The sequence below is a fragment of the Botrytis deweyae genome (genome assembly GCF_014898535.1).
Source record: "Botrytis deweyae strain B1 chromosome Unknown BDEW_012, whole genome shotgun sequence".
Classification (NCBI taxonomy): Eukaryota; Fungi; Ascomycota; class Leotiomycetes; order Helotiales; family Sclerotiniaceae; genus Botrytis; species Botrytis deweyae.
In genome coordinates this window covers 765,539-782,063 of record NW_024066219.1, presented here as the reverse complement: position 1 = coordinate 782,063, position 16,525 = coordinate 765,539, and the positions used below count along the sequence as shown (strand labels likewise).

The window sequence follows — 16,525 nt, the reverse complement described above, 5'->3', positions numbered from 1 at the left end:
GGGGTAAAAGTCTTGAATGATTGGAGAATGGTTATATGATGATGTTCCTAGTCGGTATGAAAGCCCTTAACTCGAGGAATTGAGAGATCGTGGTAGTTGTTCCTGAAATGTAACACAATAATGCAGAAATGCTTATTTACGATTGAATCCAAGACTATAGAAGAGTTACACTCTAAGAAAGTGTCGACTTTCCTTCCATGTAGAGTCTCATCCAGGATTCTTCTAGATATCCGAGCCAACCCCTTCATCCCGCAATTTTTCTCGCTTTTTAGCCCCGGATAATTAAGCAGCGAGCAACTCCGATATTGACCCCTCAAATTCTCCGCCAAAACTCGTGATCCAACAATTTGTTCCACAGTGATTCTTTCCTTTATGGTTAAACAAATTAATGCTTGGAAGCTAAGGGTAATTATACCACCACTTTCACTATGAAGTCGACATCATCCCCCACTATCTTAAGCTCTCCATTCACTTGCATCTCAATTGGCTTTGGCTAAATCTTTACTTGTTCTTCATCTTTTCAGAAATTTCAAATACACTTCACACAAACAGGAATCTTAACACTGTCATCATGGCTTCAGATTTGAAACCCCTCAATGTCCTCATGGTGGGAACTGGTGAATATACCACCGGTTTCGTAGGAGGTGGGGCTTCAGGATCAGACAAGAAAGTGGGAGTTGTAGGACTTTCATTATTTGATCTGCGAAGACGTGGAAAGGTTGATAAATTGTCTATGGTTGGCACATCTGGTGGAAAATTCCCAGCTATTCGTTTGTCTCCCACCTCCATCTAAAGGTGTATCTTATTCCCTGCATCACCCACTGACAGAATTGACCAGGCGAACATCTTAACAAGAACATTTCCCAAGTTTACAACAATCTCGACACATCCTTCGATTCCTTCCCAGCAAATGATAAAACAGATCCAGCAGCCTATAAAACTGCCATCGATGCGCTTTCCCCAGGTGATGCCATCACAATCTTTACTCCCGATACAACCCACTACCCCATTGCCCTCTACGCCATCGAACGTAAAATCCACGTTTTGATCACCAAGCCTGCAGTCAAAATTCTCTCTCAGCATCTCGAGCTTCTCGAAGCTGCCAAAAAGAATGGTGTCTTTGTTTACATCGAGCACCACAAACGATTTGATCCCGCATACTCCGATGCTAGACACAAGAGCTTGGGATTGGGTGATTTCAATTACTTTTACAGTTATATGAGTCAACCCAAATCACAATTGGAGACTTTCAAGGCTTGGGCTGGTGTGGATTCAGATATTAGTTATTACCTGAATTCGCATCACATCGATATTTGCGAGTCAATGGTTTCACAGCAGGGATTCTTGCCAGTGAAGGTCTCAGCTAGTGCTAGTAAGGGAACAGCTGTTGGATTAGGTTGTGATCCAATTACAGAGGATACTATTTCTTTACTTGTGCACTGGGTCAAGAAGGATGACCCAAACAAGAGAGCCACCGGTGTGTATACTGCTTCCTGGACTGCACCACAAAAGGCTGGTGTTCACTCAAATCAATATTTTCACTACATGGCCAGTGGAGGTGAAATCCGCATTGATCAAGCCAAGAGAGGATACGATGTCGCAGATGACAAAGTCGGTCAATTGATGTGGTATAACCCATTCTACATGCGTTACGCACCAGATGAGGAGGGCAACTTTGCTGGACAGACAGGATATGGATATGTCAGTTTCGAGAAGTTTGTCGATGGATGCAGATTAGTCAATAGAGATGGTGTTTCTGCGGTCAAGGTCTTGGATGATAGAGGATTACCCACTTTGGGCAATACTGTCGGCACAACCGCTATCTTGGAAGCTGGAAGAAGAGCTTTAGATGAGAACAGAGAGGTGGAAATTAAGGTCGAGAATGGCGTTTGGTCTCTTGTTTAAGAAAAAGGAGCGACGGTTAATACTTTGGTGTTTAATGAACATCACTGCAAGGTGCAGTTGACATGAAATAATTATGATTACTTTGATGATTTCTTCTACTAAATATGCTGCCATCTGTTTCGCTATGGCGTTCTATTGTGCTTTGCTCTCGATAGAGTTGCCGAAATCATTCCTCTTTGAAGACATCTGATGGGATTCAAAGCCTCAAATATCTGATCGCATGTGGGCAGAGCTAAAACCTCCAATAAAAAAACGACACATAACGAATGGAACGTGTGATAGCCCCTTCATTCTCCTACACAATTAATTGTCATGATCCCGACAAAATCTTTCTCAAACAGCTCGTATCAACTCCTTTTCAAATGGCGTTAGTACACCACTCATAAAAGCTCCTCAACAAATTAGCTGCTCGATAATTTCAACAGATATGATTACAGTAACAGCTGGCTACTTTTGCTCTTTATTCGAAGAAGTGGAAAGTTCCACGGTGCCGATTCATTGATGCACTTGCCTGCGAGAGTTCTTCCATGGGTCTGGAAGATGTATACTCATCACTGGACTGGTTATTTGAAATACTCCCTCCGGCTTTTCACTTCAGAAGTCCGTCTCTTTTCATACCAGTAATTTTGGTGCGCAACTAATGCATGTAGTTCCTCCGGCTCGTCCGATGATTGTTCGGAAGAGATTCTCCTTGTGTGGTAAAAAAGTCTTTTTGATACTCCGGTCTATGAAATGTTATTATTCTCAACTAAATCCTTGTCTTATTCAAAAGGGCATCGCAGCTTCCTCGCAAACTTAATAAGCAGGCACTAACATTGCGCATGTTGCGGAGCGAAAAGGCTGCGGCAAGAGCCAGCCCTCAATATTTACTCGTACGGGCTTGCCTAAGATTCCCATATTTATTTATTCTTACATGTCGCAACTTCGTCTTTGGAGTATCTTCGAGGGCATTTCTTTACATTCAAATCAAGAGTCAAGACAAAGGACGGCTACCAATTGTTATTGAATATCAAACTCCTCAGTCCGCACTCACGAAACTGAGCCTCATTTATCTCTAGGATTGGTACTGCAAATAACATTGATATCAGGTGGAGGACCGGGCAATCATATTGTACGTTTCCCTCGTTCCTCGCATGTCAGAAAAATCTCTTCAATCCCTGACCCATGAATCTTTACGCTTTATTTTACGCTGAGTCGTGGATTTAGAGCACATACTGACTCAACACTCAAAAGAACATGGCGCGCGCATCAACAATTGCTGTTACTGGCTTCCCTCTATTCGTGAACCTTTACAAAGAGCTGCGGATGAAGATATGGCATGATACATTGCCAGATGCTATCAAACCAGCTTTATTCCAGTACAAACACGGATGTTGGCACCTTCTTCATCTTACGAAATACGACCCATGTGGTGAGCATGACCCGCTGGATGACACGAAGAACACCTGGGCATGCGTTTAGAGTTCCGCCACAGTATGTTAGGCCATGTACAAATAAAGACGCGCTTAGTATCGGTTAATCACGAGGCTCGTGAAATTGCTGTGGAATGGGCTCATAAAAAAGGGTTTGTTGTTCAGAAAATTGAAGGATATCCCATATTTTCAAGTCCTTTCAATCCGGGGCGTGATATACTATACATTCCACCTAATAAACAGTTTAAGTTTTGGACAGAGACAGATGATATACTTGACAAGGCACCACGGGTCAATCGGAACACCTTGCGAAGAACGTTCGTTCAGAATTTCGCTACAATGGAGTATACACTTGTGCTCAATGACCCTCCAAACCTATGTAGAATTTTCAAGGATTTCTTACCGGTAAGAATGTTGGTCATTCTCATCGAGACGAAACTAGGAACAGAATTTGCTGATAGGTATTTAAATCTACAAAAGCGATGGGAAATCAGAACAGGCGGGGCCTGGGTCTGGGACAACCAAAAAAATTTATGGGACAAGCATGGTAGAGAGTTTCGTGGCAAATTGGGACTTTACAGTCTTGTAGACGAAGTGAGAGGGGAATTGCAAGACGAGCTTACATGCGATGATGGCGCCAACTTCAAAATTCAAGTTGCTGCAGCCATTCCATTTAGACATAGAAAAAGTTCTTATTAAAGACCTGTACAAATACTTGATGGTTCTGCGCTCTAGCAACACGCCTTAGTAGATACTATTCTGTATGTGGTGTTCTTGAGAGTTTGTCTCCCCGTTTTTAAGTATGATGTTACGTCCTAGACTTATATCTCAGTCTAGTGGAGTCTTTATAAATGACTGTTCTTGTTGCCTCATCTTCTTCTTTAGCATTCTGGTGATATTCAACGAACTTTACTGAGAAATCCAGCATCCCAACAGATGTGGAAAGACGGGATATTATATTCTGAGTAACTGAAATGAAGGAATCGGGAAGAAAGTGCCTGTATGAATTGACTTGGTTGTGGAACTAACTTTTGTTAATTGATTCTGAAGTTGTCGAGGAACATAGGCAAGTCTTTCGACTGAGGCTTAAAGTGTCAGCATGAAAATATCAATGGCTTTACACTTGTCGTAGCAGTGTACAGATTTGCATGGGCTTACTCTATACTCTGCTATGTTGTTGGAGTGATTCTCTGTCAGCTGAAAACCTTCAGCTCGATGGTTGTAAGATGCAATTTACATCTAGTTTTTGAAACGCTCTCTTGTCATTTTAGAAGAAACTTATGTTGGCAGACAACTACAGGCTTCGGGTCGATGGAGTTGCAAAAAATCAGGACTCCATGAGGCCTAGTGAGGAAGTTGCTTTGACGTCTGAGATATACAAAAGAGCTTGGAAAGTTGTTGCATGGCTTCCATCAGATCGGAAGTACCAGGCTCGAGACCAGTTTGCAAGCTTTGAAGGTGAAATTGGCCCTGCATAGGATGGTCCACTTCCTTTTTAAACCTTTTTTCACAAGTTTTGTAAAATTGGAGGAAGTTCAAATTAATGCTCGCAAGCACCCAGTTTCGTCGGTTGAAGAGGTTGAATGGAGTTTCATGTCATTATAGAATTTTACACTGGTAAAGGATGTGACTTGTGTAGGAAGTAAAGTTGAGTCATATGAGGACTATTGCTCTTGGAAATGAGTTCATGAAGTGGCAGGACTGGTGAGATGGAATAGAAATCTCAACCAAGGTCGATGCCCAGGGATAAATTGAGGGGATAGCCCAACGAGATCGCAAAACAATGGGCGGTAAAACTGCTGCATAAATATTCAAGCAATGGACCTCACAGAAAAATATGTTCAGCTGACAGATCATGGCTTTCTTGGACTGATGAACAAGTAACTCTCCCATCGTCTACTAACCGCACATATCTCAGCACCTGCGTAGGAATTTACATCTTTCGCCTAAGCTTTCGTACATGAACACCAGAACTTTGAGATTATTATGGATGCGGGTATCATAGCAACACATCTATCTACTTCATGGGCTCGCAACTGGATGAGAACTCGCATTTCGAAGCAGAACTTTTACTGTCGTCACAATCCATGTCCAGTGCCCGATGCGCAGTCTTGAATCTTCGAGAAGAAGCTCACGTTTATTGATCTTATCTTCGACTCCATCGACGAGGTCGGCGATACTTGGACTCGGACTGGAGGACAATCAACGCTGTTCGTGGGCAGCGACTGATCGCAACGGAGATGGGGTTATTTTCGATAAGGTCCCAATTCATTTTGTGGCAGTGTAATCTCATCTGCAGAGTGCAAGATATGTTTGCTCCAAGGGTACTTGATAAGTGTGTTGATTAAATCCTCACGGCCAGTCGTAATAAGACAGCCTCGAGATGAATATCAGCCCATCACTTTATATTGAGATCTTAGAGCTTTCCGTTCTTATGAATATTATGCTGAGAAGCAAATAGCACTCGAAATACAAGAAAATATTTCAATTATGTCCTAATGATTTATCCACTACAAAGCAAAACATTCAACCTGGGGTATTAAGTGTATCTATCACAAACAGTACTTCTTCCACGTCCCAATAACTATCTTCACCTGAAAAATAAATGAAATAAAAGTTGTCAAGCGAACTCATTTCTTCTCAACACTCTTTTTGGCTTTCTTGCTTTTGGGCGAGCAAGAGGAAAGAATGGAATGTAACCAAGTCTTGTAAGTGAATCGACTGCGGAGGGTAGTGGATGAAGATGTTGATGATCGAGAGGCACCAGGAAGGACTTTCTCGATGATTCTATGGAGAGAGAAGAGTAAGGTTAGTCGCGAATTCACAAGTATCTGAGCTAGAAGACCATATAGTGTAGGATCATCTTGTATTTCTATCTTTCTCGCTTTTGTACATTTCAATTTCTCATCCAAATCATTCACCCAATCCTCTATCAACAGTAAGAAAAGTCAAAGCGCTCCACTTACTGCGCCAAGAGAACAGCCCTATAGTAAACTTGTCCTTTGTCCAATTTGTCCATTGCCTCCGCGATACCTGACTCCGTCATAGGGAAAGTTTGAACGATGGGTTTAATTTCATGGAATGCAGCGAAGTCCAACATTTGCTTGTGGGCACTTCTGTTTGCAACAAGGTTTCCTTGAATGTTGATACCAGCGACAAGGAATGGCATGTATGGGATCTCGAGGTTCTGGAAAGAAACTGTCAAGGGGTAGATGGTGGAGCGGGGTGCCATGATTGGGAGGATCAATTCCCAGTTTGGTTGAGCGGCAGTGGTAACGAGGAGACGGTTGATGGGTTTAGAAACCTTGAGTTCCTTAACATCCTTGGTAGCGATAAATTCGTGTGCACCGAGCTTGGTGGCTTCAGCCTTCTTCTTGTCCGAGCTACTCAACACAACAACTCTGCAACCCATCTTGGCAGCAAATTGAATAGCCAAATGTCCCAATCCACCAACTCCCATCACAGCAACAACATCAGTGCTCTTGATACCCTGGAGGGCAGAGAATGTGGTAGCACCTCCACATTGTAAAGGAGCGGCATATTCATCAGGGATGGAGGCTGGTGTGGGGAAAAGGAAGGCCTCACGCCAGATAGCGTGGGAAGCAAATGATCCTTGATCAAGATTGGCATATCCGTAAAGAGCACGTTCTGGACAGAAAACTTCGTTTCCAGTCAGACACTCGTTGCAGTGGCCACAAGAATCGTGCTCGTAACCCCATCCTACACGGTCCCCTTTCTTGAGATATTTGGCATCAGGGCCAACAGATTCAACGATACCAACACCTTCGTGGCCAAGGACCATGTCGGCACCTTTCTAGGTGGGGGTTAGCTATAGAACAAATGACAAAGGGTGGCAATGGAGTATGGACTAACGTAGTGAAGATCTGTTCCGCAAACACCAGAAGCGGTAATCTTTACCAAAACGCTGTCACCTTTGAGCTCTTCTGGCCTAGTGGTGGTGCTCTTGATGGGGGTACCATCTGCTCTGCCCTTGAACACTGTGAAGGTAGGCATGTTGATTGTATTTTAGGAAGAAGTAGATGATTTGAGGATGGATTTGAAAAGTTGGAATTTCAAGTGAAGTTATAGATGTTTTTGAATGTCTTGAGAAGCTGGAGGGAAGAGTAGAAGAGGAAGTTGATTTGATATGGAATAAAATATATTTACTATGGCTTTCAACACACATTATATAATCTTTGAACTCAGGGCCGCTCCTCCATTTCTGGGTCCAGGCACTATCCGGCCCATGGTTCCATGCGTTGGTATTGATTAGTGACAATGACTATCGGCGAAGTGTACAAGCGCATGTACTCACGGGATTGTTCGTAATCAAACTTACCGATTCGCATCCGACAGAGGTCCCTGATGATTACCTGATCTTGAAGGAGAATCCGGAAGACAAATTATGGGCAATCACTGCTTTATGTCCGAGTGGGACCCACGTTCTTTAGGCTTATGACTAAACGCGAAACACAATTTACTAGGGTCTAATCTCCGGATGCCCCATTAGGGCTGAACCATGTAAGCAATGTTGGTGACCAACTGTTGGATGATAAGATAATTTAACGGATCATTGGTTATTATCCACCAACGTTTGGATAATGCAAAGTTAATCTGCAACTACATATCTGGAGTCTCGGAGTTAAATTATAGAATTCTCAATTATGCTACCCCACGATTTTCGTGTCTTAACATGAGCCAATCAGACTACATGCTCATGCGCCGAAGGCTTTTCGGCAACCTTCCCGGCCTCAAGCCAAGAATCGAACATCGCTGGCTTGACACCCAAAGTCGATCATGTGTATCTATAAATCGCTGTGCTTGCGAGCTACGAAAATGAGAGTTCCCCATGATTGGCTCTAGCTTTATGATTGAAGAGGGCCATGGAGTAATTTCTTTGTCATAATTCAGCTGTATGTTACAATGAACAAGTAGATGATATCCAAGTGGTTAAAGCATTAATTCTATACGAATAATTATTGCTGATACAAGAGTAACTACCGAAGGATAATCTCGCTACTCCACAATATTGTTTCCCAATACAGCCACCACCCACATGCGTTTACCATGATGTGCATATTGCCATACCATTGCCAACCCGAGATTGAATTTGAGAAAACTATAGTAATAGAATGGAAAGAAACATAAAGAAAAGAACGCCTGAAATCCATGCCTCTTGTTTATCATCATCATCATTACTATTCCGGAAATATCGTCCCCATATTCGCCCATAACATCTCAAAGTCTGTATATGAATCGGCTGGAAATGTCATATCAATGGATTGAGCCAAGATATCTTGTATCTCTGCATTCGTCTCATTATCGAAAGACAACGAATCTACACCTTGCATTCCAGTGAAGCTATCATCGAGAAGACTCTCATATCCCGAGTCTCCAGCACTCATGACAGATTGTACTTCATCGGGCTTAATCATGACTTTCGACTGTTGCACCATCATTTGCTTCTCATAAGTCTGCGCAAGGCGGATATCGACTTTAGCGCTGAGCTCAGTCATGACATTAGCAGCGCTGGCAGCTTGAGCGAAATTGTTACCAAAGTTATCGAAAACAGCGATGGCGAGGTCGAGAGCACCTCTTGCTGCTCGAGTCTGTGTGCCTTGAGGATATGCGAAGATATAACCGACGAGAGTCATTGCACAGTTCCACTGCCACTGGAAGGATTCCTGCCAACCTGCTAGGATCGATGTCGACAAGATTACATGATGCATGATGTGCGTCAACTGCATAGCATGGCCGACACATTTGAGTGCGATTTGTTCTGAGAGAGCACTGGGTGTGCTTGCTGGATTGAAGATGATGAACGGCCGGCAGAGGTTGGTGCTGAGATTGTGATACATAAGTTCCAAGAGGAGTCGTTGTCGTTGAAGCCACAGTGGTGCGAATGGCTCGATGTTAATATGTGATAGATCTGTGGAGAAGGGGGACCCGCCATTGAGACGATCAGTTTTGAGTGCCATGGGTACACCCCTGAGCCATTCATCCATTCGCTCTAAGTGTGGTTCCAGCATATCTGCATAAGTTGCAAGAGTTTGTAAGTCATCCCAAATGGTTCCTCTTACGTTGACTGTATTAGGGACTGGGGTATCGTAAAATGCAGAGTAGGCAGATCGAGCAACAAGCAACAGTTTCGTATTGTGAAGATTCCAAGTCAACCAGGTAACATTATCACCCAGAGGTGCAAAGCTTTTTCCTGCAGCAATGGCAACATCGCGGTCGTCTGTAGGAAGGGTGCATGTAGTATTACACTCATGAACCAAAAATGGACGTCCGAGTTTCATACTCATTTTACTCTCCAGAACGTAGAGCGTCCACCACATGCGTTTCCGCAGTTCTCTTTCTTTTCTTGGCATTTCTTGGGGAGGCTCGACATGTAGACCAAGCATATAAGCTGTTCGTACAGCAGCGCTGCAAGCGCTGTCTGCCATGTTTTGAAATGATCCACAACAGAGGTATATGGAACAGAGAATATGACATTGGAGAGTAGCTATTGTGGGTGCTTCTAGATCGGCTGCCAGTAGAGATTGACAACGTCGGTAATGCCATCTGCCAGCGATTGTTGCGTCATTGACGTTTACATTAGCTCTCGAGCCGGGGTTATGTGCGCGTGTTACATTGGGCAGAAAAGACATGCCGTACTGCATACACATTGCGAGGATAATATCGACAAGCGCGGAAGGTTTTCTCTCTTTGTCAGAATTCTTCCATAACGACTGGTAATGTTCTTTGAATTCTTGTTCATCGATAATGGGATTTGAGGTATAGTATGATTGCCAAAAGAGCCCAAGAAAGTACTCTTCTTGTGTTGGTGAAAGATAGTCACCAACGTTGAGGGGGTCTTCTATCGGGACCATCATCCCATTCTTGTTGTCTGATGTGTCTGCTGTAGTCGGTCCATCGAGCACCTTACTCGCCGAGTTCGGTAACATGGCATGAGCAGAATGTTTTTGGTGTAGTGAAGCGGTCAAGAAAGTATTGAGGCGCCCGATGAAATAGTACAGTGATGCTGAACCATACCACGTCTTTTGTGGGGAACGCGCTGTGCTAATGTGAATGCCTTCCCATTCTCTCTTGATTGAGTTTGCGTCAAATTCAAGGCCGCTCATACCACCCAAGCCACTCATACCGCTTAATCCAGTGTCATGTCCCGATCGGGAACTTCCAATACTATTCGGCGGTGAAGGAAGTCCATGTGGAGGAAGCATTTGCATGTTTTGTTTGCTATCGCTTGAGCGCTCTTTATCGAGTTCCTTTTCAAGTTCTTGCACTTTTTGCTTAAGGCGTTCAATCTCACGATATGCATGTGGAAGGGTTGCCAACTTCATAGCACCGCTATTGCTGCAGTTGCCGCCTCGAGTTTTGCAGTTGTTACACGGATGGTCATTATCGCATTTGATCCGGTGAACTCGACACCAATCGCACGCTTTGGCCACTTGACTTCGTTTTTGACGTGGACGGGGCCGTGGTGGAGGTTCTGGGGATGCAGAAGTACTAGGCGTAGTAGAAGGCATGCTCACGAAAGTGGTGAACATTTTGGGAGTAATGTGACGGGTATCAAGTAGAGAGACGGAGAGGAGATGCGCTGGAGAGATGACGGTGGCTAGATGGATGTATATGCGACACCGCAGCAACTGAGATTTGATAGCAGATTGCTACAAAACCTAGCAGAAGGCTGTTGCTCGTGATCAACGGTCAATTAGTACCTCCTAAGATCAATTTTAGGAAAGTTGAAAGTCTCAAGATATGAGCATAGAGGAGGATACCAATCCTGTATGTACAGAATATGGAGTTTGTATGATTTGCGGTGTCAAAAGTGCGAGCAGATCTCTGGTATTCTTTATTTGTGCACGGGCGGCACAATTAATGTGTTTTGGGTGCCAAGGGGTCTACCCCAACCAGCCCCACCTGAAGGGACCCGGGAAGATAGATGGCTAGAATGCCACAAAACAACATACGGCTTTTACGGCTTTGTACTATTCGATTTTTCCGTGGATGATGCCTAGTGTCAATACCAGAAAGGTCTAGAGAGAGATGAAGTATCTAACGAACTAAGATGTATTGCTTTTAGACGTGATGTCAAACGCTTTGGTAGGGCTTAACCAATGATTCATCAGAATGCTAATGCTCACAGATAAATCGACATCTATCGGAATTACCGTCGATATCATACCAATCTACATCATGCATATGATGCATTACAAATTTCTAATCGACTTATCTGAAAAGAGTTACCAAGCTTTGACTACTTAGGTACCGGTGCAACTGATTGAGGCGGAGATAGCGTTTTGGGCTTCGGAGAAGAGCCTATCGTGCCTATGAGCCCCATAAAGGCTGCACTAAAACCCATGTTGATCTGTCAAAATGCATCGTAAATAGCACCGGAAAACGCTTGATTATTATCAGCCCTTTCTTTCACCATTCCACCCCACCTACTGAAAACTGCCTGCGGAGTGTATAATCTTATTTCCAAAAGGGAACTCTCTCAGCACGACCTATCAACTTCAAAAAGCTAATCCACAGCACTATTGTCATGGATAGGACGTTATAATCGATAGGAATACCCACTGCGAGTGTACGTACTTTCATCACACCACCTAATTTTAGCTACGAGGTCATTTAATACTACAATCTCACTCAAAACAACAATGTCACCAATTACTGCAAGTAATTGAGTTCTCACACATTCAGATTGCACTCGGGTCCTCGCCACGTGCAAGGCTTTCATTGATAACACCAATTAACGGCCACCCGAAAAGTTAGTACGGCCACAAAATTACTGGCTGGAACTTCAAATTGAACGTACTCGGGTCCGAAGCCGTGGAATCCGAACCACGGCAGAGAGCCGACTCAAGTTTTCTTCATGACAATGTCTTGAATACATGGCCCGGCTTCCTTATATCGGATGAATAAGCCGAGAGATTTAAATAAGCTTACTTCGTTGCCAAAGAATAAGATTTGCCGAGTCCATATGTCTTTTCGCTACTTCTGTATTCCGTCGTTGCGAAAGCGAAAACAGTGGGAATTCTGTTTCAGTTGCGAAGACATAGGATTATGGCAAAGTACCCTTGATGAGCATTATTTGAGCTTCATCAGAATGTTACCGTACGGAGTATGGTAGTAGCCGGTTCACTCGGCATTGTAATCGGTGTTTCTTGGTAAGCATGGCATTTACGATTATCAGCGCAAGGTCCAAATCCTTCGTAATGAAAGGGCTTACCGTCATTGGTCTTACCATCTAAACACCTTCATCTCAGCGTTTCACTTCATGATAGGGCGTTGATTGAAAGACGTATTATTTCTAGATATAGAATGTGCCTAAGGCACGGATCCGATTAAATTACTATCTTATGCAACGGCATGTTTCTTCAGCGGGGGGAACCTTATTAATGATCCCGCGCGTATGGGTGTGATGTAATCCCGCCTATTTTTTCGGGGTCTTGCAGATATGCAGCGGGCCCGAGTCCATACATGCGGTGTATCCTGTGGTTTTCCAGAACCTTGTAGACCCTGAGTTCTGCATGGTCTCGGGGAACCAGGCAACAACCATCAGCATCTATAGCTTAAACATGAAGAAAGGCTCACGTGAGGCTGAGTGAGCCAAGAAGCTTAGGAACTTGGGACCAAACACTCGGATTCACTTCACAAGACTGCCTGCAGTTACTGGGACAGTTTTCAATCACGGTACCTGGCTATTTGCTCTAGCTCTTCAAAATGATGCAGTGATCATATATCAAAATGTTGTAGAACAGAAGGTACACAGTCGTCGGTCTTTGCCCGGACCGGATTAAAGTTCGGGTGCTTATGTGATGAGATCAAAGCCGTGATATCGCCTTGAGACATTCATCAGTATTGGCAGCCCTAGCTCTTCTATAGCTTATCTTCCTCTGCTGATCATGGTTCGAGGATACGAGCTAACGCGGGACTAGGCTCCCGCTGCACGTTCATTGCATGTAAGCAGGGTTACCACATGTCAACAACGTGAAAACGCCAGCAGTTCGGTTCCCAAAATATCGACATTCGTTGATCCTACCTCAGAAACGAGCTGAACAAAGCTTAACCTCGCTGTCTCTGCGCCGTACGCGATATTCCGGCAAGCCAGGGTTCTTTCTTCAACACCCTCGACTTCATGGTATGGAATATGATTCGATGCGGGCTATGAAGTGAGACTATACGATAGTAAACATCATGGGTGATAGGAACGAGGGCGAAAAGGGTCTGAGAAGTGGTCTAAGCATCAACTTGAACGTCTATATAAACGGCTCAAAGTCTCGACGTTAAGCTCAATCCTCATCACCATCATCTTCTTCCTTCCTCAGCTTCATTCATTGCAGAAGAATCTCCTCCGATTGCCATCATCACTTCACTTGAAGATCACTTCATTCCTCGCACCTTTGCATACTATCCTTCTTACTAGCAGATATGTTTAGCAAAGACTTTACAGCTGTCGGGCTGGCAGCTCTCTCTTTGGTCTCTCAATCGCAAGCAGGACCTACCTTGGGTACTTCTCATCTCAAAGCAAGAGCTCTCTTGGGTAACTCTTTTGGTGTTCCTGGACGCAATGCCACTTACGACTACGTTGTAGTAGGTGGTGGCAATGCCGGTCTAACTATCGCCATGAGATTGGCTGAAGCTGAGGCTGGCAGCGTTGCTGTCATTGAAGCTGGAACTTTCTATGAGATTAGCAATGGAAACATCTCTCAAGTCCCTGCCACTGATGGTGTATTCGCTGGAAAGGGTGCTACCGATTGGCAACCTCAGATCGATTGGGGTTATCAGACTACCGCGCAATCTGTAAGTTCTAAGACTATGATTTGAATTGGAAATCACTTACTGACATTCTCATCAGGGAGCATTCAACACTTCTCTTCACTATGCTCGTGGTAAGACTTTGGGAGGTTGTTCTGCCAGAAACTTCATGGTCTATCAACGTGCAACTGTTGGATCAATGCAGAGGTGGGCCGACGAGGTTGGCGATGATTCCTATGAATGGGATAACTTTCTTCCTTTCTACCAGAAGTCTGTCAACTTCACTGCTCCCGACATGAGCCTTCGATCGGCCAACTCCACTCCAGAGTTCGTTGCTGCTGATGCTGCAGTATTCCCAGCTACCGGTCCACTTTCAGTCACTTGGTCCCACTATGCCCAAGCTTTCGGAACCTGGGCCATCGAAGGTCTTGCTCAAATCGGTGTACCGGTGATTCCTGGATTTTTGGGTGGAAGCTTGATTGGAGCTTCATACCCTACATTCACCATTGATGCTGAAAAGATGACACGTGATTCTTCCGAAACTTCTTTCCTCAGGGTCGGTATGAAATCACCTGACCTCAAGGTTTACACTCTGTCCATGGCAAAGAAGATCCTCTTCGACGATAGCAAGAAAGCAACCGGTGTTCTTGTCGAGACTGGTGGCTACCCATTTACTTTGACTGCCAACAAGGAGGTCATCTTGTCTGCTGGTGTTTTCGGATCTCCGCAGCTTCTTATGGCTTCTGGTGTTGGACCCGCAGAAGAATTGAGTGCCATCGGTATTGATGTCATTGCCGACCGTCCAGGTGTCGGAAAAGGAATGCAAGATCATCTGTTCACTGGTGTCGGATACCGTGTCAATGCTCCTACTATTTCAAGACTTGTGAACGATCCTGAGTATGCTGCTGAGCAACTTGAGATGTACGAGAGCACCCCAGCTGCTGGCATGTACACTAGCCCCGATACTGATGTTCTTGGATGGGAGAAGATCCCCGAAAAGTACAGAAGCAAATGGAGCAATGAGACTCAGAAAGCTTTGGCTGAATACCCTGCTGATTGGCCTGAGGTTGAGTACATTGCCATCTCTTCTTTCCTAGGCAACCAGGTCATCGAGGGAACTGATCCAAATGATGGATTCAACTATGCCACATTAGCAATTGCTCTCGTCGCTCCTCGATCCCGCGGATCTCTTACCATCACCTCCGCCGATACCAATGTTGCTCCTTTGATCGACCCAGGTTTCTTGACCGAACAATCTGACGTCGACATCATGGTTGCTTCAGTCAAACGTGTCCGTGAATTCTACGCCACCGATGCCCTTCAAAGCTTCGTCATTGGTGACGAGTACTTCCCCGGATCTAACATCTCGACCGACGCTCAAATCGAAGACTTTGTCCGAACCAGTTTCAACACTATTTGGCACGCAACATCGACCTGTGCCATGGGTCTTGTCAACAATACCAACACTGTTGTTGATAACCAGGCCAGAGTTCTTGGTGTATCTGGCGTCCGTGTCGTTGACGCTGCCGCTTTCCCACATCTTCCTCCTGGACATCCTATGTCCACAGTTTGTAAGTCTTATCCTTCCTATAAAAATTAGCAATTGAACAGTAACTAACACTCCATTCAGATGCTTTCGCTGAGAAGATCGCTTGCGACATTATTGGTTGTTAAGCAGTTCGCCTCAAAGCGCCACCATCCAACATCATCTCTAACCATCACTCCTCACTTTGATCCAACTTCTCTTTATTATGTCGTCGATAGATCCTTTTTAGAAGCATCATGGCTATATCACTCATCTCTTCTTTTCTTTTGACCTCCCGCCAACTGCGGCGGAATATTTTGATGCACCACTTGAGTTCCAAGATATTTCGCACACCAAAGCACGCAGAGTACTCGAACACTATCGATCTTTACGCGCAGACCTTGTTAGCTGGATGCCACTGTACAACAATTGCTCGCATCCTCATTCTGAGGGGTAGCTTGAGCATCGTTGGGTTTTTTCTTTTTTGATGTAGTATTTGGGCGGCGGATTTCTTTCATATGTACCGTACAGAGGAAACAGATGTACTATACAGTCATAGATATATAGTGGTAACCATGTTTTCATATAGCAACTCACACACTTCCCATATGCTTTGCAGATCGTGACCGAGTTTCGTCGATTATGGTGACACTGCAGAATTAGCCAAGAAAGACCAGGGGATTGGCCTAATAGCATCGCGATAATCTACAGACTTTAATACTGAGCAAACGCAGGTTTTTGTCATGATTTTTGCTTTTTGATTTATTTCATACCATCACCACCAATCATTGGCCTTCGCATGGAAAAATAACTGTTGGATAGTATTTGCTAATCCTTGAAACATTTTTAAAATTTTGCAGCGTGTGGAAACCAACTAACACCATTCATTATCCATGCAGATATCAATTTTTATCATTGT

At 44.3% G+C, this 16,525-nt stretch overlaps 5 protein-coding genes across 5 annotated transcripts; 3 read left to right on the top strand and 2 right to left on the bottom strand.

The window, feature by feature from the left end:
- Positions 1 to 400: 400 nt before the first annotated feature.
- Positions 401 to 2,005, top strand: EAE98_006054 (uncharacterized protein). The gene is made up of 2 exons (XM_038953676.1): positions 401 to 770; positions 839 to 2,005. The coding sequence occupies exons 1-2, from the start codon at positions 572 to 574 to the stop codon at positions 1,903 to 1,905; spliced, it is 1,266 nt and encodes a 421-aa protein (XP_038810071.1). The 5' UTR covers positions 401 to 571; the 3' UTR covers positions 1,906 to 2,005.
- A 1,136-nt stretch (positions 2,006 to 3,141) lies between these two features.
- Positions 3,142 to 4,016, top strand: EAE98_006053 (uncharacterized protein; the record flags this gene model as incomplete). Its single annotated transcript, XM_038953675.1, has 2 exons — positions 3,142 to 3,316; positions 3,367 to 4,016. The coding sequence occupies 2 exons, from the start codon at positions 3,142 to 3,144 to the stop codon at positions 4,014 to 4,016; spliced, it is 825 nt and encodes a 274-aa protein (XP_038810070.1).
- A 1,931-nt stretch (positions 4,017 to 5,947) lies between these two features.
- EAE98_006052 (uncharacterized protein) lies at positions 5,948 to 7,331 on the bottom strand (the record flags this gene model as incomplete). Its single annotated transcript, XM_038953674.1, has 3 exons — positions 5,948 to 6,104; positions 6,284 to 7,131; positions 7,191 to 7,331. 3 exons carry the CDS (start codon positions 7,329 to 7,331, stop codon positions 5,948 to 5,950), a joined length of 1,146 nt encoding a protein of 381 aa, XP_038810069.1.
- Positions 7,332 to 8,515: 1,184 nt separating this feature from the next.
- On the bottom strand, positions 8,516 to 10,867 carry EAE98_006051 (uncharacterized protein; the record flags this gene model as incomplete). Its single annotated transcript, XM_038953673.1, has 1 exon — positions 8,516 to 10,867. One exon carries the CDS (start codon positions 10,865 to 10,867, stop codon positions 8,516 to 8,518), a length of 2,352 nt encoding a protein of 783 aa, XP_038810068.1.
- A 2,715-nt stretch (positions 10,868 to 13,582) lies between these two features.
- Positions 13,583 to 16,206, top strand: EAE98_006050 (uncharacterized protein). Its single transcript, XM_038953672.1, has 3 exons — positions 13,583 to 14,126; positions 14,182 to 15,652; positions 15,712 to 16,206. The coding sequence occupies exons 1-3, from the start codon at positions 13,755 to 13,757 to the stop codon at positions 15,753 to 15,755; spliced, it is 1,887 nt and encodes a 628-aa protein (XP_038810067.1). The 5' UTR covers positions 13,583 to 13,754; the 3' UTR covers positions 15,756 to 16,206.
- Positions 16,207 to 16,525: the final 319 nt, after the last annotated feature.

Excerpts from the sequence above, each read along its gene's own strand:
- EAE98_006054 (XM_038953676.1), top strand. The coding sequence starts at position 572 with ATGGCTTCAGATTTGAAACCCCTCAATGTCCTCATGGTGGGAACTGGT. Across the intron at positions 771-838 it reads TGGAAAATTCCCAGCTATTC|GCGAACATCTTAACAAGAAC; the intron begins GTTTGTCTCCCA and ends AGAATTGACCAG.
- EAE98_006050 (XM_038953672.1), top strand. The coding sequence starts at position 13,755 with ATGTTTAGCAAAGACTTTACAGCTGTCGGGCTGGCAGCTCTCTCTTTG. Across the intron at positions 14,127-14,181 it reads ATCAGACTACCGCGCAATCT|GGAGCATTCAACACTTCTCT; the intron begins GTAAGTTCTAAG and ends CATTCTCATCAG. Across the intron at positions 15,653-15,711 it reads ACATCCTATGTCCACAGTTT|ATGCTTTCGCTGAGAAGATC; the intron begins GTAAGTCTTATC and ends CACTCCATTCAG.